The sequence below is a fragment of the Theropithecus gelada genome, chromosome 10 (genome assembly GCF_003255815.1).
Source record: "Theropithecus gelada isolate Dixy chromosome 10, Tgel_1.0, whole genome shotgun sequence".
Lineage (NCBI taxonomy): Eukaryota > Metazoa > Chordata > Mammalia > Primates > Cercopithecidae > Theropithecus > Theropithecus gelada.
In genome coordinates, this window is record NC_037678.1 from 70,470,596 (window position 1) to 70,496,509 (window position 25,914).

The 25,914-nt window shown below is 50.1% G+C and overlaps 2 protein-coding genes across 4 annotated transcripts; both read left to right on the top strand.

The window, feature by feature from the left end:
* Positions 1–7: 7 nt before the first annotated feature.
* Positions 8–15,228, top strand: PLAGL2 (PLAG1 like zinc finger 2). 3 transcript variants are annotated; one of them, XM_025400312.1, is made up of 4 exons: positions 59–149; positions 5,440–5,538; positions 5,751–5,813; positions 10,074–15,228. In XM_025400312.1, exon 4 carries the CDS (start codon positions 10,078–10,080, stop codon positions 11,302–11,304), a length of 1,227 nt encoding a protein of 408 aa, XP_025256097.1. In that variant the 5' UTR covers positions 59–149; positions 5,440–5,538; positions 5,751–5,813; positions 10,074–10,077; the 3' UTR covers positions 11,305–15,228. The 3 variants fall into 3 exon arrangements, with proteins under 3 accessions (XP_025256096.1, XP_025256097.1, XP_025256098.1); XM_025400311.1 differs by having other exon boundaries at positions 8–149; positions 5,440–5,813; positions 10,074–15,222; XM_025400313.1 differs by lacking the exons at positions 5,440–5,538; positions 5,751–5,813 and having other exon boundaries at positions 72–149.
* Positions 15,229–17,357: 2,129 nt separating this feature from the next.
* Positions 17,358–21,196, top strand: LOC112633570 (putative testis-specific Y-encoded-like protein 3). The gene has a single exon (XM_025400316.1). It carries the CDS (start codon positions 17,441–17,443, stop codon positions 18,500–18,502), a length of 1,062 nt encoding a protein of 353 aa, XP_025256101.1. The 5' UTR covers positions 17,358–17,440; the 3' UTR covers positions 18,503–21,196.
* The last annotated feature ends 4,718 nt before the right edge of the window (positions 21,197–25,914 follow it).

A 25,914-nucleotide genomic window follows, 5' to 3' on the forward strand; every position in this document is an offset into this window, starting at 1 on the left:
CGGCACCGCCCCCTCCACGACCCGAGCGCCCGCTCGCGCGGCTCCCACAATGCACCGCACAATGGCCCGACCGCCGCCACTACCGGGGCCTGAGCGGGCCTGGCGGAGCCCGAGCGCGGCCCGGCCCGCAGCGCGGGGCCCCGAGCGCGGTGAGTGCCGGCGAGGGCCCCAGGGGACGGCGGGGAGCGGGGCGGGAGGCCGTCTCGCTGGGTCCGCGCGCCCTGTACCCGGAGCGGCGGCGCTCCTCATCTCGGGCCCCTCAGCGCGGTCGCCCACACCCCCGATCCGGGGCCCGGTCTGCGCCAACCCGGCCTCAGATAGGCCCTGGGGTGACGAAAACTCTCCCTGGACCCCATACCTGTGTCTGGGGGACCCGAGGAGGCCACTGATCCCCTCCCTTCCGAGACCTGGAGACGCAGTCCTGAGGGACCCCCACTCCCGACCCCCAGGCTCCCTGGAGACCCAGATAACGCGCTGCTGACCTTACCAGGGACCCGGGTCTGGGGGACGCAGATAAGCTGCACCTGCTCCTTCCCTCCGACACGCCTACCCAGACCCACATAACCCCCTTTGCTGCTCCAGATAGCCCGCTCTGTACCCTGTTTCATTTTTCAGACTTATGTAACCCCCTTTGAGGCTTCCCTCAAATATCTGGGTCTGGAGAAGTCGGATAAGCCCCACCTGTAGTTCCCTCCTCAGTGGCCATACTCCCAAGCTTTCGACATCTTCCATCCTGTTACCCATTTTGAGACCCTCTTGAAATTCGGAGGATTCACTTCTGACTATCCCCAACCCCCCAGCCCTCAAACCCTTAGAATCCCCCATCTCATTCTTGTGGGGATCCCTTAGAGACCCAGGAAACTTGCTCACGATTCCTTCCCATCCCGGAGACTCCCTCCAGACTTCTCCCTGAATTTCCCTTGCTTCTCCAGCCCTCATCTACTCCCATCTCTCCCAGGCTCGGGGAAATTGAACCTTTCCCACACCACAGTGGGGTGGTCTAAAAGCTGGCCTGGGACCAGGCTGTGGCCCACCTTGGTGGGGAGAAAGGGCCCTGTTAGGAGTAGGATATGGGGACAGGTGTGTGGGGGAATCGGTGCTTTCACCTGCAAGCATAGCCTGTCTCCTGGCTTGTGTGTTTTTCCACCTGTCAGCCATGGGACTGTGAGTCTGGCCTTGGGTTTCTAACCCTTCTCTCCTAAAGTGAGGCCACCAGATTGGGGGCGGGGGTGTCGAGTCAGGTTTTCTCCGTATGAAAATGGGGTTGTGATGAGTTGCAGCCATTTGTTCAAGGCCTCCCCAGGAGTGGGAGGCAGCAGGAATCTGAGGAAATAGTGAATCAAAGGGACTCTAAAGAGGGCCCATCTACACTGACAGAAGAATTAGCAGCCTGCGAGTAAATCCAACCCCTGTTAATCCTGTTTGATGTTTCTTGGAATGATGCAAGTCATTGAGACTCTCCAGCCTCCCTGTAATTTAATTCTCCCACCACTCTGGAGTGGGCGGGGGGAAGGGGGCGACAGCATTCCCATTTCCCCTCTTCTCACTGTTTTCCAGCCAACCAGTGTGTCTTTAGGATTTGTTTCTGGTTCCGAGATCAGGATCTGTTTTTTTTTTTCTTTCCTCTAAGTCTATTTATAATTTCCCAGTTGCTATTTTAGGTTCTGCTTTAGGGAAGATTCTACCCCAAGGAACGTTCCGGGTCTATTTCCTCCGGCAGGTGTTGAATTGAGTTCTTCAGATCCCCAAGTAACTCTTGGGCAGGAGGATAAAAGCTATTTTAGGGTAGTCACTGAAGTGGAGCTGTTAATCCTCTGTGGGTCTCTTTAGTTAAGAACACTCAAAGATTAACCCTTTCCTTGTGCAGGGATGTTATCTCTTAACAGTTTTTTAGGGGGGAGTTAGGAGAATTTGCGTGTGGTAGCAGAAGGTGGAAACATGCAACTCAATACAAAGACAAAGATAATAGCTCTCTTTTGTTGGGTACTTCTAGCAGGCCAAGCCCTGTGCTGAACCCTTTGCATACCTCACTAAAATAATCCTTACAGCAAGCCTGTGAGGTAAGTATTTTTAGCTTTACAGATGAGGAAACAGGCTAATAATGGAGAAAGAACGCAGTTTCTATAGAAATGATGTAACACCATAAAAACTATCGTTTCATCAGAGGGCAGCAGGCATCATGGCACATAACAGGGGATGGACAGACTGGAGAGAAATATGTCTCAGTTTCAGCTTCCAAAGAGGACCATACAGAGTTTTTAGCAAGCATTCCTGTTTGGGATATGGAGCCCTAATAATAGAAGAGGGTATAGGAAAGTGGCTGTCTGCTCAAGAGAGAACTCTGGCCCAGGATATGGTGCCTAGAGGGAGGTAAAGTAAAGGGCTCTTTAAAGGGGATGTGCCGAGGGTTAGTTGTGAGGGAAAAGGGGAAGACTGCATTCTGGGGGAGAGGTTGGGAAAGGAAGGAAACTCACTCTGAGGCCTGAGAAGTAACATTAAAGAGGAAAAAAAGTACTACTCAGGCCTCATGCGGAAAAAGAGGCAGACACAGCTGAGACCTCAGAGAAGGCACTGCGTGTATTCAGCACACATTTTGTATCAGCCACTTTCAAGAGTATTATTTCACTTAATCCTCTATACGAATCTTACAGGTAAGGAAAATAAATCCCTATTTTAGAAATTGAGGAAACTGAGGTTCAGAGAAATAAAGTAAACTGCCTATGGTTTCCCGGTTAGTAAGTGGCAGCTCTTCTGATAGCAAGTCCAAGGTTCTTTCCCCTTTCAGATCAGGCACTAGAAGGAATCTTAGGCTGCAAATATACTGAGTTATGCCAGTAACTGGGAAGGATTGTGTTTGTTTTATGGAAACAGGTTCTGTCAGCTTCTCTGTAGTCTATAGTCGTTAAGATTAAAATGTGAGACCAGAAGAGCAGCTTTGAAAGAGAAGTAGAATTCTTTCACAGTTTTGCTGAGGAAGGACAAGTCTGAAGGAACAGACCTTCTGATTATGTGAGACAAACCCAGGAATGTTTCTGGATCAGAGGAGTTTGCAGCCAAAGGGCAGAGAGAGAGACAGACTAGATCCCCAAAAGGGTTCATAGGTAACACTAGCAGCTTTGGTTATCCAAGAGGCTGCTGGTGACTGTAGGTAGGGACTTCCTGTGCCTTTTGAAAAGTGTAGGAGAGTAGGATCAGGGTGTTGGCTCTTTGTGAAGACATAACTCCATTAAAAGCAGATCACGGTGAGCGCATGGCTGCTGCTTTCCTCCTTTGGTTCTATCAGTACAAGCTCCTTAGCCACCACCAGCCTCTTTCCTAGAAGCCCATTACTCACTCTTTCGGTAGCAGCCTACTAAACTATTGTGTCTTGTTTGTGCTTGTTCAGAACAGATGAGGTGGACGTGTGGGAGGTGGGGACGTAATGTTCTCTTTCTGAGTTTGTGTGGAGTTTCCAGGGCTAGGCTCCTCTCTCACATCAGCCAAACTGATGTGACTTGTTTCCTTCTGGCTGCCATTCCCAACTTTCCAGAGGCTGAGGTGCATGATTTCAAAATGAAGGGGGAGTAGAATTTGACTTTGAAGGTAGGGGTAATTCCCTCCAATCTAAACATGCACACTCGAGCACACTGTCTGCTCAATTCCAAGGTGCATAGTAATCGCTGGTATTACAGGTAATTCCACCCTTGCAAAGGAGGAGGGGACTTAAACAATGAAAGCCAGACGTCACAGGCCTTTGAGGTTTATAGTGAAGCAGGCACATATGCCATAATGACTCGAAGGCTGAAGTGGGACTGGTTTTTAGTGCTACTACCCCTCCTCAGCATGTGATTCATGCAAAATGCAGCCACCTTAGTGCAGATCTTTCTAGACAAATCTACACTCATGATGGGGACATGTTTATCATATTACATCGCAGTGTTTCTTCCACAAGAGGAATGGTTCCTGAACAGGACGTAGCTCTTGTTAATGATGAGCAAAGCTCTCTGGGGCATGAACCCGCTGATCCCATCATCTTGTTCACGGCCAGTCTGTTGGATGAATGATCACTGTAAGCAGCAGGTGCTAATGAGCTGAGCAAGCATTCTGTGGCCCACAGCTAGTTTGTGCAGTTGGAGCCCTCCCCAGATTCTCGTGGATAATCCCCAGACACCCCTTTTTCTCTCTTCACATGGAAAAGCCTCATGATCAAATTTTGGCACACTCTCTTCAAAGGGAATCCCCCTGTTGTAGCAGGTTGCATTGTGGTTGGTAATCTGTGGTAAGCTCGACAGTATGAATGTGGGTCTCGTCCCCTTTTGAGAGTCAATGTGGTAACTCCCATCCTCTTCCTCTGGATTGGTATCCGGAAAGGAGTTGTGTCATCCTTGCACATCTCCCCTTCTATTCAACAAGAGAAAGAATCAGACTTTAAGATTTTGACTCCCCACTTGGGAATGGCTGCGAACCCAGTTTAAACCAGAACTACCTGGGCATAGGTTGGTCCCTGAGAATCAGCCTGCATTCAGTGACTAGTTAACCTATCTGAAATAAAATTGAGGTTCCTTTTTTAGATATTAGGTATATAGAGATGAAAGAGAGATGATGCAAGCCCTCAAATAATCAGGCTGGTGGAGAGGAGTAAATTCCAATGCGAGCTTACTACCTTCTTCTAATGGAGATGTGCATATGTACTCTGAGGGCCTGTAGGAGGGGCCCCTCAGCACCTAGGGGTGTTGGACAGGCTTTGCTAAAGAGGGATGGTCTGGGCCCTGAGACAGAGACCCAAAGAAGTGGTGGTGGTCAGGATGGGACCAGTCCTGGTTTAGGGAAAATGCTAGGAATCTGCTGTTGCCTTCCCAGACAGACCCTCCTGATGTTGATGCACTGCTAAGAAACACATCTAGTACCAGGGCTGACTATCCAGGATGTAAATTTCCTAAGCAGAGACTTCCCCTTCCTCCTCTCTTGCCTTTTGGGCATTTTATTGCTCCTTAGCACCTCCATGAGGAGGAGAATTGTGGAAAGTAGTGGACGAGGAGGTGCCAGGGTAATGAGAAGGAGGAACCGCTATCTCTAGGTTCAGTGGAAAGGATATAAAAGTGAGGTCCAGAAGAAAAAGTTTGAAGTTTTGGGGCTTTTGGTTCTTCAGTTTATCTTGTTTCTTATTAGCCTAAATGGTACTAGTAATAGTGGCTACCACTAAGGACTTAATGGATGCCCAGCCTTCTGCTGAATGCTTTATATTCATGATCTCATGTAATCCTCAAAACATTTTTACAATTTAAGAGATTATTATGCCCATTTTATAAATGAGGAAACAACTCAGGGAAGTAAGTAATTGGCTGAAAGTCGCACAGCTTCTAAGTGGAAGGGCTGGGATTGGAACGGGATCTGTCTGCCTCCAGAGCCCATGTTCTCATGATATTGGGCTCCCTAACACCAGGTGTTCTGATGTTTCAGGTGAAGAGATTGTTTTCTGAAAGCTGCGTTGGAGGCTGTGACAGAGCTGAGAGCCTGTGTGGAGTGGATGGAGAGGCTTTCTCAATAACATGGCCCTTTGCCATTAGCCTTGCCATGACCACATTTTTCACCAGCGTCCCCCCCTGGATTCAAGATGCAAAGCAGGAGGAGGAAGTGGGCTGGAAACTAGTTCCCAGGCCTCGGGGCCGGGAGGCGGAGAGTCAAGTGAAGTGCCAATGTGAAATTTCGGGGACACCTTTCTCAAATGGGGAGAAGCTGAGGCCTCACACCCTTCCGCAACCAGAGCAGAGACCATATAGCTGCCCTCAGCTGCACTGTGGCAAGGCTTTTGCTTCCAAATACAAGCTGTATAGGTAGGTGACACTCTCATATCTCTTCCTGCCCTGTGGTTCCCAGAGGGAAAAAGCAGAGAGACTCTGCCTAGAGTGGGTTTTTAATCTGTGGCAGAAGAGTGGAGGTTAATTTGTCCTACAAGTATACCCCGAATGCCAAACAGTTGAAGTCACTCTCTAAAAATTGATTCAGATTGCTTGATTCAGACACTAGAATCTGATGGGTTGCCTCCCAAACTATTGGGATTACCGGCGTGAGCCACTGCACCCGGCCTTCTTACACCTTCTTAGTAACGATCTGGGTGCTAATGTCAGGCAGCCTTGAACTTTTTTTTTTTAAAGAGATGGGAGTCTTGCTCTGTCATCCAGGCTAGAGTACTGTGGTGCAGTCAGCTCACTGCAGTCTCTAATTCCTGGGCTCAAGTGATCCTCTCACCTCATTCTCCCAGGTAACTAGGATTACAGGCTTGAACCACTGCACTTGATTATGTTTTTAATTTTTTGTAGAGATGGGGGTCTGGCTGTGTTGCCCAGGCTGGTCTCAAACTCCTGGGCTCAAGTGATCTTCCTGCCTTGGCTTCCCAAAGCTGTGAGATTACAGGCATGAGCCACCGTACTTAGCCCTGAACATTTTTTAAAAATATTGCTTTCCTCACCTTTGTCAGGTGATGGTCAGAATTTTAGCTAGAAGTTAGGAATCAGGAATCAGTATTCGAACTTTAGAAGGAGAAGTAGACCTTTTGGCCCAGTCTGTAAATTTTAAAGTAGAGGCTCAGAGTAGGGACGTAACTTACCCAAGGTCACACAGCTTCAGAGGTCCTGCAGTGCCTCTTCTACTGAATCAGCCTGCTACTTACTCATTTAACTATGTCTATGTCCCTGTTGCCCACTGGGGCAGCTGCTTTTCTGAAACTTGTAAGCCCAAGAACCCCTACTTAAAGTGAAATTAAATGTAAAAGTCCTGACATAAGGCAGATAGAGAAGAGCAGCTTTGGTTGCTTTGGTGAAGACAGGCAGGCATGGTCAAAAGCAATTTTGGGCCAGGCATGGTGGCTTGCACTTGTAATCTCAGCACTTTGGGAGGCTGAGGTGGGCGGATCACTTGAGGCCAGGAGTTTGAGGCAAGCCTGGCCAACATGGCAAAACCCCATCTCTACTAAAAATTTTTAAAAATTAGCTGGGTGTGGTGGTGCATGCCTGTAGTCCCAGCTACTTGGGAGGCTGTGGCAGGAGAATCACTTGAACCCAGAAGAAGGAGGTTGCAGTGAACTGAGATTGTGCCACTGTACTCCAGCCTGGGTGACAGAGCGAGACTGTCTCAAAAAAAAAAAAAAAAGGGGCAATTTTGATTTTATCCTTTTCACGTTAGAGGAACCTTGAACTTGCCCTTTAGAAATGAGGTAGATTGGCCTGATGCACAGTCATCCAGCTATCCATTCATCTACCCAACGTTATTGAGCTCTTGCTCTGTACCAGGCACGGTGCTCGGTGCAAGCGGTAGAGGAGTGAGCCAGTCAGATGGGGGTGCTGGCCCTCCTTGGGTTTATGGTCTTAATAGTGGGTACAGACAGTAAACAAGTAAATACATGAACAAGATGACCACAAAGCCTCAGTTCCTCATCTGGAAAACAGTTAATAGGAAGGGACTAAAATAGGCAACAGGGTAGTGTGGTAGCCAGGATTGCCCTCTTGACAGTTGTTCTGTGGTCCTCAGGAGTGCTTAGATTCTCTGTGTGCTCCTATATCTTAAGGGAACTCCAGTCAAAGCCATATTCTTAGGCTTTCTTTTTTTTTTTTTTTGGTTTTGAGACAGGGTCTCACTTTTGCCCAAGCTGGAGTGTAGTGGCGTGATCATAACTAACTGCAGCCTCAAACTCCTGGGCTCAAGTGATCCTCCTGCCTCAGCCTCCTGAGTAGCTAGGACCACAGGCATGTACCACCACCACACCCGCTAATTTTTGTACATTTTCTAGAGACAGAGTCTCTTCCTTGTGTTGCACAGAGTGGTCTCAAACTCCTGGCCTCAAGCAGTCCCCCCACCTTAGCCTCCCAAAGTATTGAGATTATTGGCATGAGCCACTACACCCAGCCTTCTTAGACTTTCTTTTTTTTTTTTTTTTTTTTTTTTTTTGAGGTGGAGTCTCGCTCTGTCACCCAGGCTGGAGTGCAATGGCCGGATCTCAGCTCACTGCAAGCTCCGCCTCCCAGGTTTATGCCATTCTCCTGCCTCAGCCTCCCGAGTAGCTGGGACTACAGGCGCCCGCCACCTCGCCCGGCTAGTTTTTTGTATTTTTTAGTAGAGACGGGGTTTCACCGGGTTAGCCAGGATGGTCTCGATCTCCTGACCTCGTGATCCGCCCATCTCGGCCTCCCAAAGTGCTGGGATTACAGGCTTGAGCCACCGCGCCCGGCCTAGACTTTCTTAATGATGGTCTGGTTACCAGTGGGCGGCTGCAGGAAAGGTCCTGGGTCAGGAGGCAGGAGCCCTGACTCATCACGTATAATTTACTGTGTGATCTTAGGTGAGTTACTAAACCTCCTTGGGCCTCAGTTTCCTCACCTGCAAAATGAGGGAAATGAACAGTGGATCACTAAGCACCTCCCTCTCTACATTACCATGTCAGTTCCATTACAGGAGGTTGACAGTAACCCACACAGGCATGAGCATTCTTGAGCATGCACATGTGGGATATGGGCAGTGGGTGTGTTTGATACCCTCCAGGTGGAAAGGATCACAGAGTGCTGTACGAGAGAGACAACTGTTACATACCTGACTGAACACAGGTCTTCCGAAGGCCTGTTTAAATCCAGCCTCTGCTACTTACCAACTGGTGGGTGAGGGGGCCGCCTTATTTTTTAGACTCCTTTCCTTGTCTGGAGATCAAGGTTAATGACACAACTTACGCAGAGCCTGGCAAACAGTGGGTGCTGAGTTGATTCTGAATATGCTCTGGAGCTGTGAATTGCAGTTCCTGGATTCTGAGCCACTTTTCAACCATATGGGATCAGGTAAACCAAGGGACACTGAAGTGCCATACCATTAAAACATTTCTTTAAGTGTTACTGGTTTACATGACAAGCACTTCAAGTGGTACTAACTGGCATGCCATGAAGAGTGAATGGTCCTCACACTTGAAGTCCCTGTTCCTCTCCCCAAAGGCAGCTGGTGGGTTGGTTTTTGTGTATCTTTCCTAAGACATTCAAACATGTATATTCCCTTTCTTTTTTATTTTCAAAAAAGATTGTATTACATGCACTGTATTGAACTTCCTTTTTTGACTTAGCCCTGCATATCTTGGAAATTTGTTCTAGATAAGGAAGTTAATTTATTTATTTAGAGACGAAGTCTCGCTCTGTCAGCCAGGATGGAGTGCAGTGGTGCGATCATAGCTCACTGCAACTTCGAATTCCTGGGCTCAGGTAATCCTGCCTTAGCCTCTTGAGTAGCTAGGACTACAGGTGCGTGCTGCCATGCCCATCTAATGTTTAAGATTTTGTAGAGACAAGGTCTTGCTATAGTTCAGGCTGGTCTCGAACTCCTGGGCTCAAACGATCCTCCTGCCTCGCCCTCCCATAGTGCTGTGATTACAGGCGTGCACCACTGTGCCCAGACTGGAAGTTTAGATATATTTCATTTTCTCTTTATTGTATCATTTAAAATTATTTAAATGTAATGTTTGAAAAACGAAATACATCCACGTAATTCAAAATTCAAAAGGTATCAAAACTTATATGATGAAAATTCTCCATGACACCCATCCATAAGCTGTTCGGTTCTTTGTTGTATAGGCAGCCACTGGTATCAGTTTCTTGTATATCCTTCCAGAAATATTTTAGGCACATACAAGCAAATGTACATATATTTTTCCCCTTTTCACATAGAGTCCTATTCTGTATCCACTATTCTGCCTCCTTTTTTTCTACTTCCTGTCTCTTAGGAGCATGTTCCCTGTAAGTACACATAAAGCCTCATTTTTGAAAAGTTAGTCATTTTATGGACTTATAATTTATGTAACCAGTTCCTTATTGATAGATTGGACGATCAGATTGTTTCTGATTTTTTTTTTGCTACTACAAGGAATGCTGCAAAGAATATCGGTACACATTATTTTGCAGATAAGCAAGGATATCTGTAGAATATAATTGGTTTGGTATTGCATTGCAAGCCTTTACCATAGTTTTTGTATCTAGTTTCCTGTTAATGGACACCTTGGTTGTCCAGTCATCCCTTGTGATCTCCCCTTTTTCTGCTTTCTCCCCTCTCCCCGTCTCTACCCCCAGGCACATGGCCACCCACTCAGCCCAGAAACCTCACCAGTGTATGTACTGTGATAAGATGTTTCACCGCAAGGACCATCTGCGGAACCATCTGCAGACCCATGACCCTAACAAAGAGGCCCTCCACTGCTCTGAGTGCGGTAAGAATTACAATACGAAGCTGGGCTACCGGCGCCACCTGGCCATGCATGCTGCCAGCAGCGGTGACCTCAGCTGCAAGGTGTGCCTGCAGACCTTTGAGAGTACCCAGGCCCTGCTAGAGCACCTGAAGGCCCACTCACGCCGGGTAGCAGGCGGTGCCAAGGAGAAGAAGCACCCCTGTGACCACTGCGACCGGCGGTTCTATACTCGTAAGGATGTACGGCGGCACCTTGTGGTGCACACAGGCCGTAAGGACTTCCTGTGCCAGTACTGTGCCCAGCGGTTTGGCCGTAAGGACCACCTGACGCGTCATGTCAAGAAGAGCCACTCGCAGGAGCTGCTCAAGATCAAGACAGAGCCCGTGGACATGTTAGGCCTACTCAGCTGCAGCTCCACAGTCAGTGTGAAGGAAGAGCTGAGCCCTGTGCTGTGCATGGCCTCTCGGGACGTAATGGGGACCAAGGCCTTCCCTGGCATGTTGCCCATGGGCATGTATGGTGCCCACATCCCTACCATGCCCAGCACGGGCATGCCACACTCCTTGGTGCACAACACGCTGCCCATGGGTATGAGCTACCCTCTGGAATCCTCACCTATCTCTTCCCCAGCTCAGCTCCCTCCAAAATACCAGCTTGGATCTACCTCATACTTGCCCGACAAATTGCCCAAAGTGGAGGTGGATAGTTTTCTGGCGGAGCTTCCTGGAAGCCTGTCTCTCTCATCCGCTGAACCCCAGCCCGCCTCACCTCAGCCGGCGGCAGCTGCGGCCCTCCTAGATGAAGCACTGCTTGCCAAGAGCCCCGCCAACCTCTCTGAGGCCCTCTGCGCTGCTAATGTGGACTTCTCCCACCTACTGGGCTTTCTTCCACTCAACCTGCCCCCGTGTAACCCACCTGGGGCCACAGGAGGCCTGGTCATGGGCTACTCCCAGGCCGAGGCACAGCCCCTGCTCACCACTTTGCAAGCTCAGCCTCAAGATTCCCCAGGAGCTGGGGGACCACTGAACTTTGGGCCTCTGCACTCCTTGCCTCCTGTCTTCACGTCTGGCCTGAGTAGCACCACCCTGCCTCGTTTCCACCAAGCATTCCAGTAGCCCCCACAGAGGCCCTCAGCTCAGTTTTTGGCTCTGTTAGGGAGCCTTAGTACCCACCCCATCCGTGTCCCCCATGAAGGCAGCTGAGCTTTCAGAGCTGGGTTCAAAAAAAATTCCAGTGTCTGTATGGAGCACTTGGTTTGGGGGTTCAGGCTCCAGGATCAATTCCAGAAGGAGCCTTGAGCCCCAACCCTGTGAAAAGATCTCATACCATAGGACTTCAGGTATTTTTTACTTTTATTTTTTTGACCTGAATCGGGAGCCACACTTAGCCCTCTTCCTCTCCAAAGCGCCAGAACCTCCTCCTCTTTGGAGAATGGGGAGGCCTCTTGGAGACACAGAGGGTTTCACCTTGGATGACCTCAAGAGAAATTGCCCAAGAAGCCCGCCTTCTGGTCCCAACCTGCAGACCCCACAGCAGTCAGTTGGTCAGGCCCTGCTGTAGAAGGTCACTTGGCTCCATAGCCTGCTTCCAGCCAATGGGCAGGAGAGAAGGCCTTTATTTCCCACCCACCCATGCATCCTGTACCAGCACCTCCATTTTCAGTCAGTGTTGTCCAGCAACGGTACCGTTTACACAGTCGCCTCAGACACACCATTTCACCTCCCTTGCCAAGCTGTTAGCCTTAGAATGATTGCAGTGAACACTGTTTACACACCGTGAATCCATTCCCATCAGTCCGTTCCAGTTGGCACCAGCGTGAACCATTTGGTACCTGGTGTTAACTGGAGTCCTGTTTACAAGGCGGAGTCGGGTCTTGCTGACTTCTCTTCACTTGAGGTCACATTTTTCCCCTGTGGGGAAATAAACTGAGTTTGGACTGCTCCAGTCTCTGCCATCTTCCATGACTGCATCTGTTCCTGCCTGCCTCGGCAGTGTCCACAGAAGACAGGCAAGAAGATTGGAGCAGTTTTCTCACAGGTCTGCAATTCTGTTTTTCTCCAAGTACATTATGACCCCCTCATCCTTCTCTTGAACTGGAGAGGGGAAGAAATGAAAGGCATGCCCATATCCGTCACCTCCCCATCCCTTAGTCCCCACCTTGAACATCATGAGCTGTTGTTACTAGTCTCGGAAGCAGAGTCTGGGTTGGTGTGGATAGCGAAGGAGGAGGTCTGAGCCCTTCATTTGTCTTCCTCCCACCTGTCCCTTTTCCAGGAAGTTGTGGAATTGTTGGAAGAAGAGTTTGCAGAAAGGAATGGGCAGATAGCTAAGTCCTAATCTATGGGTACATTGTTGTGTCCCAAACCAAAATTTTCCTTATCCACAATGTCCCTTCTGTCTCTTCCACTTTACAGTGGACTCGGCCACTGTGCATAGGGTTCTCTGCTGTCCGTCAAATCACTTCTACTTCCTTGTGCCCCCGCCCCCGCCTCCAGTTTTCCCCCAGTATCCAGCAAGGTTTCTTGCAACAAATGATCAGTTCTTCTCTTCTGACTTGTGGGGCTCCCTACCGCAGAGAGTACAGCCCTTGCCCAGAGCCCAGGAACCCCATCCTTGCTTCATCTCAGTTCTTCATGGGCTTCACTCTTCCCACTCATGGAAGGGAGGCAGCTCAGGGACCTCCATTGTGGGACCCTTGAGACGCCTCCACTCTGATTCAGAAACACACTTCTACCTCTTTACTGTTAACTCTTAACAGATGCAGTCAGCAGTTTCTGGGCACTTCTCTCAGTAGGTGCCTCCTGCTGACTTCTCCACTAGGGTTTCAGGACAAACTACCAAGGAACTGCCTCAGCCTCCTACCAGTTCTCCCTCACCCAACTTCTGTCTAGGTTCACTTGGTTTGTCATCAGGAACTGAGCAGGTCCAGGACTCAGGCTTCTGCTTCAGCCCAAGCCAGTACTCCTTGTTTGAGGTAAAAGCCTTAAAATTTAGCTCCCTAGCCCTTGATTGGAAGCAATTTGGAATAAGTGTGTTTCGATTTAGGCAGGGTAGCTTGGGATACTTTTTAAAAAACAAAACCAGATATTAAAATGTCTGGCAAGGTTAGAATCAGACTAGATGATTTGCTTCTAAAAATTAGTTTCAGTGAGTCCCAGGGACTAATTAAGGTTTATTTGAAAAAGCGTCTACCTTGGTACGCAGCCACCTCCTGCATGCTGTGCATGTTATTGGGACTTGTATTATAGGCGATAGTATGTGAGAATCCAGTTGGGACTCGCTGTTGCCATCCTCCTTGTTGTATCTGGTTTTCATTACTAGACCCAGCAACCCTTCTCACCTTAACGGCCACCTTCCCTAGACCCTCAGTTTACAGAGGCCACTGAGCCTCTGGCTGCAGAATACAAAGTCCTGGGCTGTTAGAGGAGTCCTTTCCTCTCTGCCTGCCCTTTCCTGTCCCTCCCTCGAATTCTTTCTCCCCGTAAGTGATGCTGGGAAAGTCATAGGACGGGCAAAGCAACTGTTTAAACCCTTGTAACTGGGGCCTTGCCCCCACCTCCTGTCTTTTCTCCTTGCCTTCCCCATTCCCGTGTCCTCCCATCTATCCTGTCTTTCCTTTTCTCCTCCCTTAGTGTCCTCAGCACCCACAAGGAATTTTCCTATCACTGTGAACTTTGCTGGTACAGAGGAATGATATCTGCCTTCACCTTTTTTTTTTTGGACCATAGCTAGCCAGTCATTTCTTAAACCTCCCTTCCTAAAATCTGGGGGGTGGAGGGGAAAAGAAAAAAAAAAAAAAAGCCTTAGTGGCCTGGTTGTTCAAAGGATAAGAATAGCTTTATCCTATACTCAGTACCCAAACTCACTTCAGTATGCTTACTGAGGCCATGAGAACCTGAGGGACATCTGCCCAGGACACGAGCCATGGCATATGGCAAAGACCAATGAGGGACCAGGAAAAAAAGGGGTGATGTCCCCTTTCCCTGCCACCTCCAGCCTCTGTCAGCAATGGGCTGTCTCCCTCTCACTCTACACAGTAGCTGGTCAGGGCTGAGTGCATCCCTGGGGGTAAGGGGATGACATGCCCAGGTGTCAGCTCAAAGGATCTCTGCATCATCTTGAGGTGGGAGGCAGGGAAAGGAGCACCAATGAGGTTGCCCCCTCCCCAACCTTTTACAAATGGCATTTTCTTAATTGAAATCTGGGAAGCAGGTGTGATTACTTTTTTGCTCGTAGATATTGTCCTAAGTTGGAATTCTCCCACTGCCCTAAAGCTTTCCCTAGTAGTCCTTTAAATTCCCCCCTGCCTTTTTGGTAGCTGTTTTCTCCGTCCTCTCTCCACCTCCCCTCTTATCTAGGAGCTGTTTGTAAGCACGATTTTTTAACAGGTTATATTGTACAGGATCAATATTTTACTTTTTAACAAGGATATTTATGTAACAAGAAACTTTGCCTTAGGCAGGTGTTGGCCAGAAAAGTCCAGATTCCTCTGGGACCCCACCCTGGCCTCTCCTGGAGCTCTGAACCTGCTGTGGAAGGAACTGGCCGTGGCCTTCGCCTCTGGAGAGTAGGGCCTGTGGTGAGGGAAGGGCGCTCATTCACCATGATAGTCTTGTGCCTCCCTGGAGGGCTTGGAAACATTCCAGGCCGACTTCTTTGTGTGCCGGCTGACTTCCTCAGCTCACGCTTCCCACGTGCACCTCTCCACCTCTGCATATTTGGCACTAGAACTCCTGAGACACCACTTCTCATGCTTCTCCCTCCCTACCAGCGGTCAAGGCTTTGTAACTCCAGATTATTTAAAGAGAAAAATACAAGACAGAAATCTTCTAGCACTTTGTAAACACAGTGAATAACCTCTTGGAGTATTTTTGGCTTTATATAAAACAAGGTTTTTAATTGTAAAGTATAAGTGCCATTAGAAAATGCACAGGGCATATCTTTGTTAAAGTAGATTTTTCAATGTTTTACAGAATTACATTTTCAAAAAAAGGTTTTTATAATGAAGTTGTTTATTAAAAACTTCTGAATGATGTGTTTGGGAGTTGTGAACCTGTCTGATTGGGAAAGGGTTGGAGACAGCCTGGAATTGGGAAGAATTGGAGTCTCCAGACATCTTCAGCATCCAAGATGATGGTGAGTGTAGGGCAGACAGTAAAAACCCCTCCCATCAGCACCTACAAGCTTTGTACTTTTAAGTTAAATATCTTATTTGCATGTCTTTGAGGTAAGTGGCATAATTCTATCAATCATCTTGGATGCAAGGGTCAGCCCAAATCAAACTGGCTTTAAACAGTGAAATTGCATGTAACTGGAAAATGCCAGACGTAGAGCAGTCTTTAGGTTAGGCTTGATCTTGTGGCTCCAACATGGTTGGCCTCAGCATTCCTATTTCTCTCTGCCCTGTCTTGTGCAGTTGTGACTTCATCCACAGGCCCTACAAAGTAGATTTCCCCTTTGTGTGGGAGTGAGCAGAATGCTGCCTGGATTCCAGACCTGCCATTCTCACACATTGCTGACCAGAAGGAAGCAGCCCTTTCCGGGCTCTCAGGAGAGGACTTGCCACAGAAGCCCCAGTAAGCATCCTGTTTCATTGGCCTTGATGGGATTCTGTGCCATCCCCAAACCAGTTACCATATGCCCCTGACAACAAGGCTGAGACAGGAGGAGTGGTTTCTCAAAGGAAATTTGGGGCACTCTTAGGATGAGGAATTGATGCTGGTTGACCAAGAAAGGACAAATGTTCACCCTAGTCACTGCCCAAGGTGCACAGCTGGTGACAGCTAGGACCTGACCTTACCTACACTTGTGTCCAACCAGGTTCAGGCAGACTGCTGAGAGGCTTACATGGCTTCACCTGAGCTTGGTGGTCTCTAATGAAGGTCGTTACCACCATCTTGGGCACCAACCCTTGTGCTGAAATCCTCCCATCAGGGGCTCAGACTGAACTGGCTTTTCTGTGGTCTGGAGCCAGTGTCCATGGCCAAGCAATGCAAGTCACTTGGAGTCCAGCCCAAGAGCCTGTGGGGCCATTAACAAGCGCAGGTGTTTTGTGTACAAAGGAAGTGGGCTGACCCTTCATCGTTGGCCTTCCACTTGACGCATGTTTACTGTCCACCCCAATAGGTTAAAACCCTAGCTAGGACCCTAAGGAAATCTATCTTGCTCCCTAGGGAGTGTATACCACAGTAAGGTCTGAGGGCTCAGATGAGGGAACTGTTGTATCCATTGGTCAGGAAAAGGCTGAAAGCTTTCTGGAAGAGGTGGCAAAGACTTCCAGGCAGAGGTGGGGGGATTAGAGGTACTGACCTCCACAGGTCGCAGTTTGGGAGCTGAGACCAGAGTAACACAGATTTGCAGGATCAAGGACTGCGAGGGCTGGCCAATCCAGCCCTTAGCCTACCAGGTTCAGTCCCTGCACTTCAGGCTAGAGTCCACCTTTGGAAGTCTTTGGGCCTAGGACAAAGTGAAGCAAGGTCCACCAGGCTTCTGCCAGCCAGCCCAGGAGGAACCAACTCCTGTTGGAGAAACCAGGCAGATGCCCACTCGCTCCCTGGTTTGTAGCATTTAAGACCCTCTCTGACCCCAGATTCTTCCACTCTGACCTTGCTTATTTTCCCCACATGAATATTTCAAGCACCTGCTTTCCCTACATGAATGCGTTGATCACCTTTGTGTGTCAGAAGATTATCTGCCGCTCCCAGTTTAAGTTTGGTCAGTCTTTGCAGGGGATACCTCTTAAGCCCTCTGCATGTGCCTGAGTTAATTTATCCAGTGCAAAGCTGAGTGTCCTACAACTGCCCAAAAGCGCCAGTGGAGTGTGGAAGCCGGGCGACTCCTGCCTTCCCACCGCAGATGGGGAACATTGAGCAATCGCCTGGCGTGGTGGCTGTGATGGGGAAGTTTTAATTGTCCAGGGCCAGGGACTGGGCCTGTCCCCTGGTGTTTGCTCCGAGCTGACCCTTGCTTGGTACACACTTCTCCCCACCTCCACCGCCAGCGCCAACGAATCTGGGGCCAGTTCCGTCTGGCGCCCGCGGTCGCGTCCCCATCGGGCAGTCCCGTACCCCTCCTCCGGGCCTCCAGGCCGCTCGCCCGGCTGCGGGGGACCCCGGCGAATCACATCCGAGAGGGGGACGCGTGGGGCGGAGCCTTCCGCCCTCTGTCCTCCCGCCACCTGCCGCACCTCTCGCCTAGGCCGCAGTCGCCCGCGCGCCCCGAGCCCCTCCGGGTCAGAGGCTCCCGCAGGCGATGGCGGACGAGAGGGCGGGGACTCCGGAAGCCGCGGCGCGCCCGCCGCCCGGCCCTGCCCGGGAGAGGGACGCGCACACGGCCCCCGCGGCCCGGGCCCGAGAAGCTGGGGGGCGCAGGTCCCTCTACCCCGCAGCGGGCCCCAGGACCGCCCTCCTTTGCCTCGGGCGCGGGGAAGCTGCCTCCGCGGCGACTACTCCGAGCCTGGAAAACGGCCGGGTCCGGGACGAAGCCCCAGAAACCTGTGGTTCAGAGGGGCTAGGGGCTCGGGCGGGAGCCGGCGAGAAGGCCGAGGACGCGACCATGGAGGAGGGCGCCATCTTCCAGGAGGAGCCAGCGGAGGAGGTGGAGAAGCAGCAGGTGGGGGAGAAGCTGGTGGGGGAGGAGAAGCAGGAGGTGGGAGCGGAGGCCCAGGAGGGCCCGGGGCTCCTGAACCTTGGTGCCCTAATTGTGGACCCACTGGAGGCCGTGAGCGCCCAGGCCGACAGGGCCTACCTCCGGCTGGAGCGCAGGTTTCGGCGGATGCACAGGTTGCACCTTGCCCGTAGGAGCTTCATCATCCAGAATATTCCGGGCTTCTGGGTCACCGCCTTCCTGAACCACCCGCAGCTGTCAGCCATGATCAGCCTTCGAGATGAAGACATGCTCTGCTACCTGATGAATTTGGAGGTGAGGGAGCTCAGGCACTCCAGGACAGGTTGCAAATTCAAGTTCCGCTTTTGGAGCAACCCCTACTTCCAGAACAAGGTGATAATGAAGGAGTATGAATGCAGAGCCTCAGGCCGAGTGGTGTCTATTGCGACTCGCATCCGATGGCACCGGGGCCAGGAACCCCCGGCCCTCGTACACAGGAACCGGGACACTGTCCGAAGCTTCTTCAGCTGGTTTTCACAGCACAGCCTCCCAGAGGCCGACAGGGTTGCCCAGATTATTAAAGATGACCTGTGGCCCAACCCCCTGCAGTACTACCTGCTGGGGGATAGGCCCTGCAGAGCCAGGGGAGGCCTTGCAAGGTGGCCCACAGAGGCCCCTTCTAGGCCCTACGGGTTCCAGTCTGGCTAAGTGCTGCCTTGGGATGTGGAGCCTAGGTAAGGCTCCCTCATGCCTCCTGTGTGTGGTGGATCCGGGCTCAGGCCCGTGGTGGGCGCTCTGCTGTCTGCTGTGTGTTCTGTGCACTCCGGCTCTGCATGTTCGGTGGACTCAGCTCTCAGATTGTGGCCCTCGTGGCCAGTCTCTACTGTTTCCATATGGCCTCATGCTGTTCTGTGTTAACATCACGTGGCTGTCACATGCCGCTACGTCTACACTAAGCACCCAGTGCTGTGGATGTGCACTGCCATAATCTTTATGGCGTGGACCTATGACCATGGCCATCCCAGCCAATTTTGACGAGGGCACCCACAAGTCACTACTTGGAGGACAGTGCCTCTTTGAGGCCTGTGCTTCGAGACTCCAGCCCGCTGGCCTTCACATGCGTGCTGGTCGTGCTCACAGTAGCTCTACATCTGGGCTGTGGTAAGCTGAGTCTCATTACCCAAGATGAAGTAGGTTCATTTGGTGCCGGGTGCCACCCAGACTTGGACATTCCATGGCCTCAAGACCACAGGCTACCACCAAGTGGACTCTTGAGTATCTGGCAGGATGAGCACACAGCTGTCTGCTGGGCATGGGTGAGGTCAAGGGCATGAAGCAGTGGACAGCACATTCTTTGTGATCATACTGCTCCTCCTGCCCCACGGTGGTCTGAGATCACAGCCTGCTACTAGCTTGTGAGGGTCTGTGCCATGCCCCAGCAATGCCTGGCCATCTCCTTTCCCATGAGTTTTGCCCAGGCAACCATCGCCCTGTTGCTCGCCCCCAGGTCTACAGGAACCCCCCTAGCTGCTTGTGGACCCAGGTGGGCCACCTGCCAATGCACAGGACAGCCCCTAATCCCCAGGAACTCTGCCAAACTGGCCTATCTGGGCATGTGAGTGAGGCAGGGGCAAGGACAGGATTGCCTCCTGAGCCCCAGTTACTGGACCCCACAGAATCCAGGTGCTCTGCCAGCCCCCCTGCCTCTACCTGTTAGGCTGCCAGGCTGTGGGTGCTGGGGAGGGGGGTCTTCCTGGTCCTGGGGCCTGTCTATCCATACCCAGATCTCACACCATTTTTTTCTTTAAATGATGGCTTAGAAACAAAAAATAACAACTGAAGAAAAAGATTTTTTCTTAAACTCAACAAGAAAGACTTTCGTGTTGAGTTTGCCTCTCTTCATCTCCAGAGAGGGAGGGCTTGCCCTGTAGACCGCCAGCATTCTCTCTTCCCCGATACCTTACCCTCTTTAGCAAGGCCTAGAATCTTCCAAAGGGGACAGCCCAAGGCTGCTGAACAGAGAGACCAGGAAGTCCCCAGGGCAGGGATAGTTAATATTCCATTTTATGCTGTGTTCTTTTAGACTAACCCCAACTCTTTCTTACCCTTCCACCAAGTCCAAACCCCTCTAGGTACAAGAGCTAAGCTGCCCACCCCCCCTCCCCCTGCTTGCAGAGCTGTCTGTCTCTATTTCATTTTAGGGGAAGGGGTGGCGGTGACCATACCCAGGCCCCTTCCCATGGAAGGCCTTATCTTCTGTTCCCTAGGACCTGGGGAGGCCTTATCACAAAATAATGTGGAGGGTGCTTTTGGCAGGGAAGTAAAAAAGGAGCCAGAGCCAGTTGAAAAGGCAGGATGACTGAGAGATGGTGGAAGGAGGAGAGCCCTTGATTTTGGTTAATAAATAGAGACAGGGTCTCACTATGTTGCCCAGGCTGGTCTTGAACTCCTGGGCTTAAGCAATCTGTCCACCTTTGCCTCCCAAAGTGCTAAAATTACAGGTGTGAACCACTGTGCCTGTCCGATTTTTTTTTTTCTTCAAGACAGGGTCTCACTCTGTTGCCCAGGCTGGAGTGCAGTGATGCAATCATAGCCTCGAACTCCTGGGCTCAAGTAATTCTCCCATCTCAGCCTCCCAAGTAGCTGGGACTACAGGTGTATGCCACTATGCCCAGCTTTTTTAAAAAAAAATTTTGTAGAGACGGGGTCTTGCTTTGTTGCCCAGGATGGTCGTAACTCCTGGGCTCAAGGGATCCTCCCACCTTGGCCTCTCCCAAAGTGCTGGGATTACAAGTGTGAGCCACTGTGCCCAGCCCTTGCTAACATTTTTGATTCACCAATACATTTTGTAAACTAGAAGAATAACAGAACACTGCAGCTTGAAAGCTTTTCTCTCTTGGTCTGACCTTGTGTGTGTAGAAAGTTAATGTTGTAAGCTTTTCTTCTGCTGCTTTTAAGTAAGACCCTATGCATCCCCTCCTGTGTTTCAGCCCATTGGGGCATTATGCTGTAAAGGCCTGCTTGTTGCTTTTAGTTGAGAACTTTTGCAAGATTGTCAGTGTACATTTTTTATGCCACTTGGGAACTTATGTGACTATTCACAATTGTCAGGTTGTTGGGGCCTTTACCATAACCTTGTACTTAGAAGCAGAGTTCCGGTTTTCTTGGACTTCAGACTGGAAGCTGTGACCATGTTCTGTAAGGATAACCTCCAGAAAGAATTTTGTGACCCTGATGGTCTTGATGATTTTGTGCCAGGTTGTAATTGACATCACTGTAACTGACAACGCTTCTTTTAAGCAGAGAAATATTCCTGAGGTGGCTTTGTCCAGTCACAAGGGGATCTGTGACACTTTTGTTTTCTATATGCATGATAAAAAATAAAAAATTGCCTGTCTGGGGGAAAAATAACTTAGATCATGTTACTTCCCCATCCAAAACCCTACACTGGTTAAAAATATGTATCTATAGTCCGGGCGCGGTGGCTCATGCCTGTAATCCAAGCACTTTGGGAGGCTGAGGCGGGTGGATCATGAGGTCACGAGTTCGAGACCAGCCTGGCCAATATAATGAAACCCCGTCCCTACTAAAAATAGAAAGATTTGCTGGGTATGGTATGGTGGCAGGTGCCTGTAATCCCAGCTACTCAGGAGGCTGAGGCAGGAGAATAGCTTGAACCTGGGAGGCAGAGGTTGCAGTAAGCTGAGACCACACCATTTGCCATTGTGCCCCAGCCTGAGTGAAAGAGTGAGACTCCATCTCAAAAAAAAAAAAAAATATATATATATATATATATATATATATATATATATTCCTTATTGCAGGCAACAAAGCCCTGCATTTGCTGATCCCTCCCAGCATCTCCCATCCACCTCCACTTTGCTCTCTCTGCTTCCCCCACACTGGCCTCTCTGCTGTTCTTTAAACACACTAAGCATGTTCCAGCCTCAGGATTTTAGCACTTGCTTTTTTCTCTCCCCTAGCTAGGGTTTTCCTCCTGCAGATATTCTTATCTCATGGCTCCCTCAATTCATTCAGACCTCAAATGCCACTTCAGAGGCCTTCCCTGCCCAGCCTGTCCAAAATAAGCCTCTACCACTCCCTTCATGACTTTTTCCATGTCACTTGTAACTCTCTGAAATGACTTTTTTTTTTTTTCTTTTTTGAGACAGGGTCTCATTCTGTACCCCAGGCTGGAGTGCAGTGGTGCTATCTTGGCTCACTGCAGCCTCCGCCTCCTGGGTTCAAGCGATTCTCCTGCCTTAGCCTCCCTAGTAGCTGGGACTACAGGCGCCCACCACCACATCTGGCTAATTTTTGTATTTTTAGTAGAAACAGGGTTTCACCACGTTGGCCAGGCTGGTCTCAAACTCCTGACCTCAAGTGATCCACCCACCTCGGCCTCCCAAAGTGTTGGTATTATAGGTGTGAGCCACCGCACCCGGCCTCTCTGAAATGATCTTTTCTTACCTTCCTCCACCTCCTTTCACATGTGGCAGGAGAACAAGCACACATGTTTCTGCTGCTTTGCTTGCCCATAGTTTAGTGTCCAGTGTCTCAAAGATCACTGGTATGAGTGACTGACTTTATTCCAGCGTTCAGAATACTGTGCCGGGCTCTGACAAAGGCATGGTTCCTACCCAAAGGATTTCAGTTGGGTGGAGAAAGGTGTGGGTGGTGAAGGGTGACTGTTTAACTTGCCATCCAGCTGGAACATATCTGGGAGTGAAAGGGTCACGACTAATAATTACACCGGGGCAAGAGGTGTAACTGGTACCCAATGGTCATCCAAGGAGACAAAACCCAACTGCATCCAACATGGCTTATAGTTCACCAGGTATGTGACGATGTAGGATCAGAGGGTGGGGACTTCTCTGAAGTTGGGTCACAAGCTAGGTGTTGAGGAATAGGCAGTAGTTTAGAAAGTGGAGCCAGAGAAGGGAATTCCTGGCAGAGCGAACAATGTGAGCGAAGGCACTGGATGGGCAAATGTGCGGCGTGGTTAATGCAGAGCATGTGCCGTGGGTTTGGCTGCTTGGGAGAGGCAAAGCAGATGGGTAGATTGAGGCCACTTTTTTTCTTTTATTTATCTTTTATTATTGTTTTCAAGAGCAATACCTGAAGAGGCCACTTTCTGAAACAGGAACTCTTGAATGCCAAGCCAAGGTATTATCCTGTGGATAGTGGGGTGGGGTATCAGGCGTGGTTCAGAGGTGGAGTGATCTCACAGGGCACGTCTGGAGGGGTGTCTGCAGTTATAGACCCCTAGTATCTTCAGTTTGAACCTTATCTGTCCATTTAGGCTACAGCTCTTCTAGGAAGTCCTCCATGATTGCCCCAGCCCACTACAGTCTTAGGACCAACTATCTTAGCACCAACTATAATAGACATGAGATGACCATTCTGGCCCCTGCCCTCAGTGAACTCCAGGGTCCAATGGTGCAGCTGAAGAACATTTATAATAATTACCAATGTTTCTTAAGCACCTACCATGCACCAGGGCTTTATGTGGGTGCAGCAGGCAGAGTGTGGCTCTCTAAGCCTGAGTCAGACCATGCCCTTCTGCTCCAAACCCAATGGCTGCAATATACAGAGGAAAAGCCAACATGCCCTGCCTGACCTGCAAGACCCTCCTGATCTCACCTCCAGTCACCAATCTAACTTCATCTCCTATGCTTCTCCACCTCCAGACCACTTTCCAGCTCCAGCATCCTCTTTTTCTTTTTTTTGAGACAGGGTTTCACTCTGTTGCCCAAGCTGGAGTACAGTGGCACGATCAAGGCTCACTGCAGCCTCAACCTCCCACGGCTCAGGTGATCCTCCCACCTCAGCCTCCTGAGTAGCTGGAACTACAGGTGTGTGCCACCATGCCCAGCTAATTTTTGTGTTTTTTGTAGAGATGGAGTTTCACCATGTTGCCCAGGTTGGTCTTGAACTCCTGGGCTCAGGCGATCTGCCCACCTTGGCCTCCCAAAGTGCTAGGATTTCAGGTGTGAGCCACCATGCCCAGTCTACACCAGCCTCTTGCTAGTCTTCAAACCTGGCTGGAGACCTTGCTTCCTCTTCCCTCTGCCTAGACGTTGCTTCTCCAGGTGTTTGCATGGCCGGCTCCTGCCTTCATTAAGGTTTATCAGTTCAAACATTAGTTACACCTCTTCAAGGGAAGCCTTCCCTGACCACCCTTTCTAAAACTCACCCTGTCACTCTCTGTCCCCTTTCTGTTGTAGCACTTAACAACCACCTGATATATTATATATTCATTTTATTTATCTGCTTTTTTCTCTACACTCTTCAGGATTTTTTTTTTTTTTTTTTTTTTTTTGAGATGGAGTCTGGATCTGGTCGCCCAGGTTGGAGTGCAGTGGCGTAATCTCAGCTCACTGCAACCCCTCCTCCTGGGTTCAAGCGATTCTCGTGCCTCGGCCTCTTGTGTAGCTGGGATTACAGACATGCACCACCATACCTGGTAATTTTTGTATTTTTAGTAGAGATGGGGTTTCCCCATGTTGGCCAGGCTGGTTTCGAACTCCTGACCTCAGGTGATCTGCCCATCTCGGCCTCCCAAAGTGCTGGGATTATAGGTGTGAGCCACCTCACCCAGTAGGACTTTGTTTTATTCACTGCTAAATCCCCTTTACCTAGAACAGCACCTGGCACAGGAAGTTCTTTGTGAAATGAATGAATGAATGCGTCACATCGTTGAGGTTCAGGAGGGTCTTCCTGGTGGGTGAGGCGACAGCACCTATGAAGGCATCAGATGCCTGCTGAAGGCCCTTCCAGGGCTTGTATCTCTAGGGATAGGAACTCTCTACTGCTCAAGGCAGTACCGCACTTTTCCAGGCAGTCTCAGAATTGAGGCAATAAATGTCCCAGGGCCCATTCCTGACCCCTACTACAGAGAGATGGCCATGTGGCCTCCACATGCTCCAAACATGGAGGAACAAGGCCAGGGTACAGAGGGGGCTTCCTGCTCTGGCGTGGAAAGCGAACACAAGCCTTGGATTCCAGGGTTCTGCTCCCCTCTGTCTCAGGTGCCTGCCCTGTTCTGTTGGCTGGGAAGGAACTTTGGACAGGCTCTTTTCAATCGAGAAAAATCTGTCCCGAAACTATGGCAATTACTTGTAATCTGCAACTGCCTTGATTACAGCTTGGGGGACTTTGATATTTTCCTCCAAGGATACCATTTCAGCACAAAAATTCAAGGAAGTCCCCGGTGCTTGCTTGCTCTTGCCCAGCAGAACTAAACGTTGACTGGAGTCGGTGAACTTTGAGGCCTCCACCCACAGGCCCCACCATCAAAGCTGACTCAGGATCTTGGGACACAGGGCTGTAGTGCACCAGGCACCCGCTGGAAGGCTGATAGGCCTGTGCGGGGCTGCTCTTGCCACTTCCCCCTGCATGGCCTTGGGCATGTCTTTTCACAGCTATCAGCCCTTTTCTCATCCAAAGGAGAAAGTCAGAACTCCTTAGCAGGAGGTAAGAGTACCTTTAAGGTGCTCTCCTCCACATGCACCTCTAGCCCTTCAGGTGGCCAGCTCAGTGACAATGCTTTTGGTGGCATCTAACTGAACCGCTAATTAAGTCTTTTTTCCTTATATGAATATTCAGAGGGGAGCGAGACATTGGGGCTCTTTGATCCATCAGCTCAGTGATGCGTCCAGGTTCGGGCCTTTTCTGATCTGCCATCCTTCTTGTTAGTTCCATCCTCAGGTTGGTGCCACGATGGTGGCAGCAGCCCCAAGTGTCCACACTGGAGTATGGCAACTCCAGAGAAGGGAGACTGTGTCTTACCGTGACTCCTGTTATGATAGAGGAAGCCTTTCCAAGAAGCCACTGTAGATTTTCCTGGTCCTATACCTTACTGACTAGAACTGGGTCACATGCCCAGTCTTGAATTAGTTATTGGCAAGGGGGAGCAGGGTAGTGGTAGACCAAGCATTGATGGGGAATGGATGTCTGCTCCTAATGTCCAGTGCCTAGAGGCAAGCTAAGACCACTGTCTGTAGGTGCTCACAGTCACACTTTGGCTTTTCACCCCATGATGGCCCTCAGGGTTAGAGGGTGCTGACTTCTAGGCTAGCACAGGTCCAACTGCAAGGGTTCTGGAGCTAGAAAGTTCC

Excerpts from the sequence above, each read along its gene's own strand:
- LOC112633570 (XM_025400316.1), top strand. The coding sequence starts at position 17,441 with ATGGCGGACGAGAGGGCGGGGACTCCGGAAGCCGCGGCGCGCCCGCCG.
- PLAGL2 (XM_025400311.1), top strand. The coding sequence starts at position 5,554 with ATGACCACATTTTTCACCAGCGTCCCCCCCTGGATTCAAGATGCAAAG. Across the intron at positions 5,814-10,073 it reads TCCAAATACAAGCTGTATAG|GCACATGGCCACCCACTCAG; the intron begins GTAGGTGACACT and ends CTCTACCCCCAG.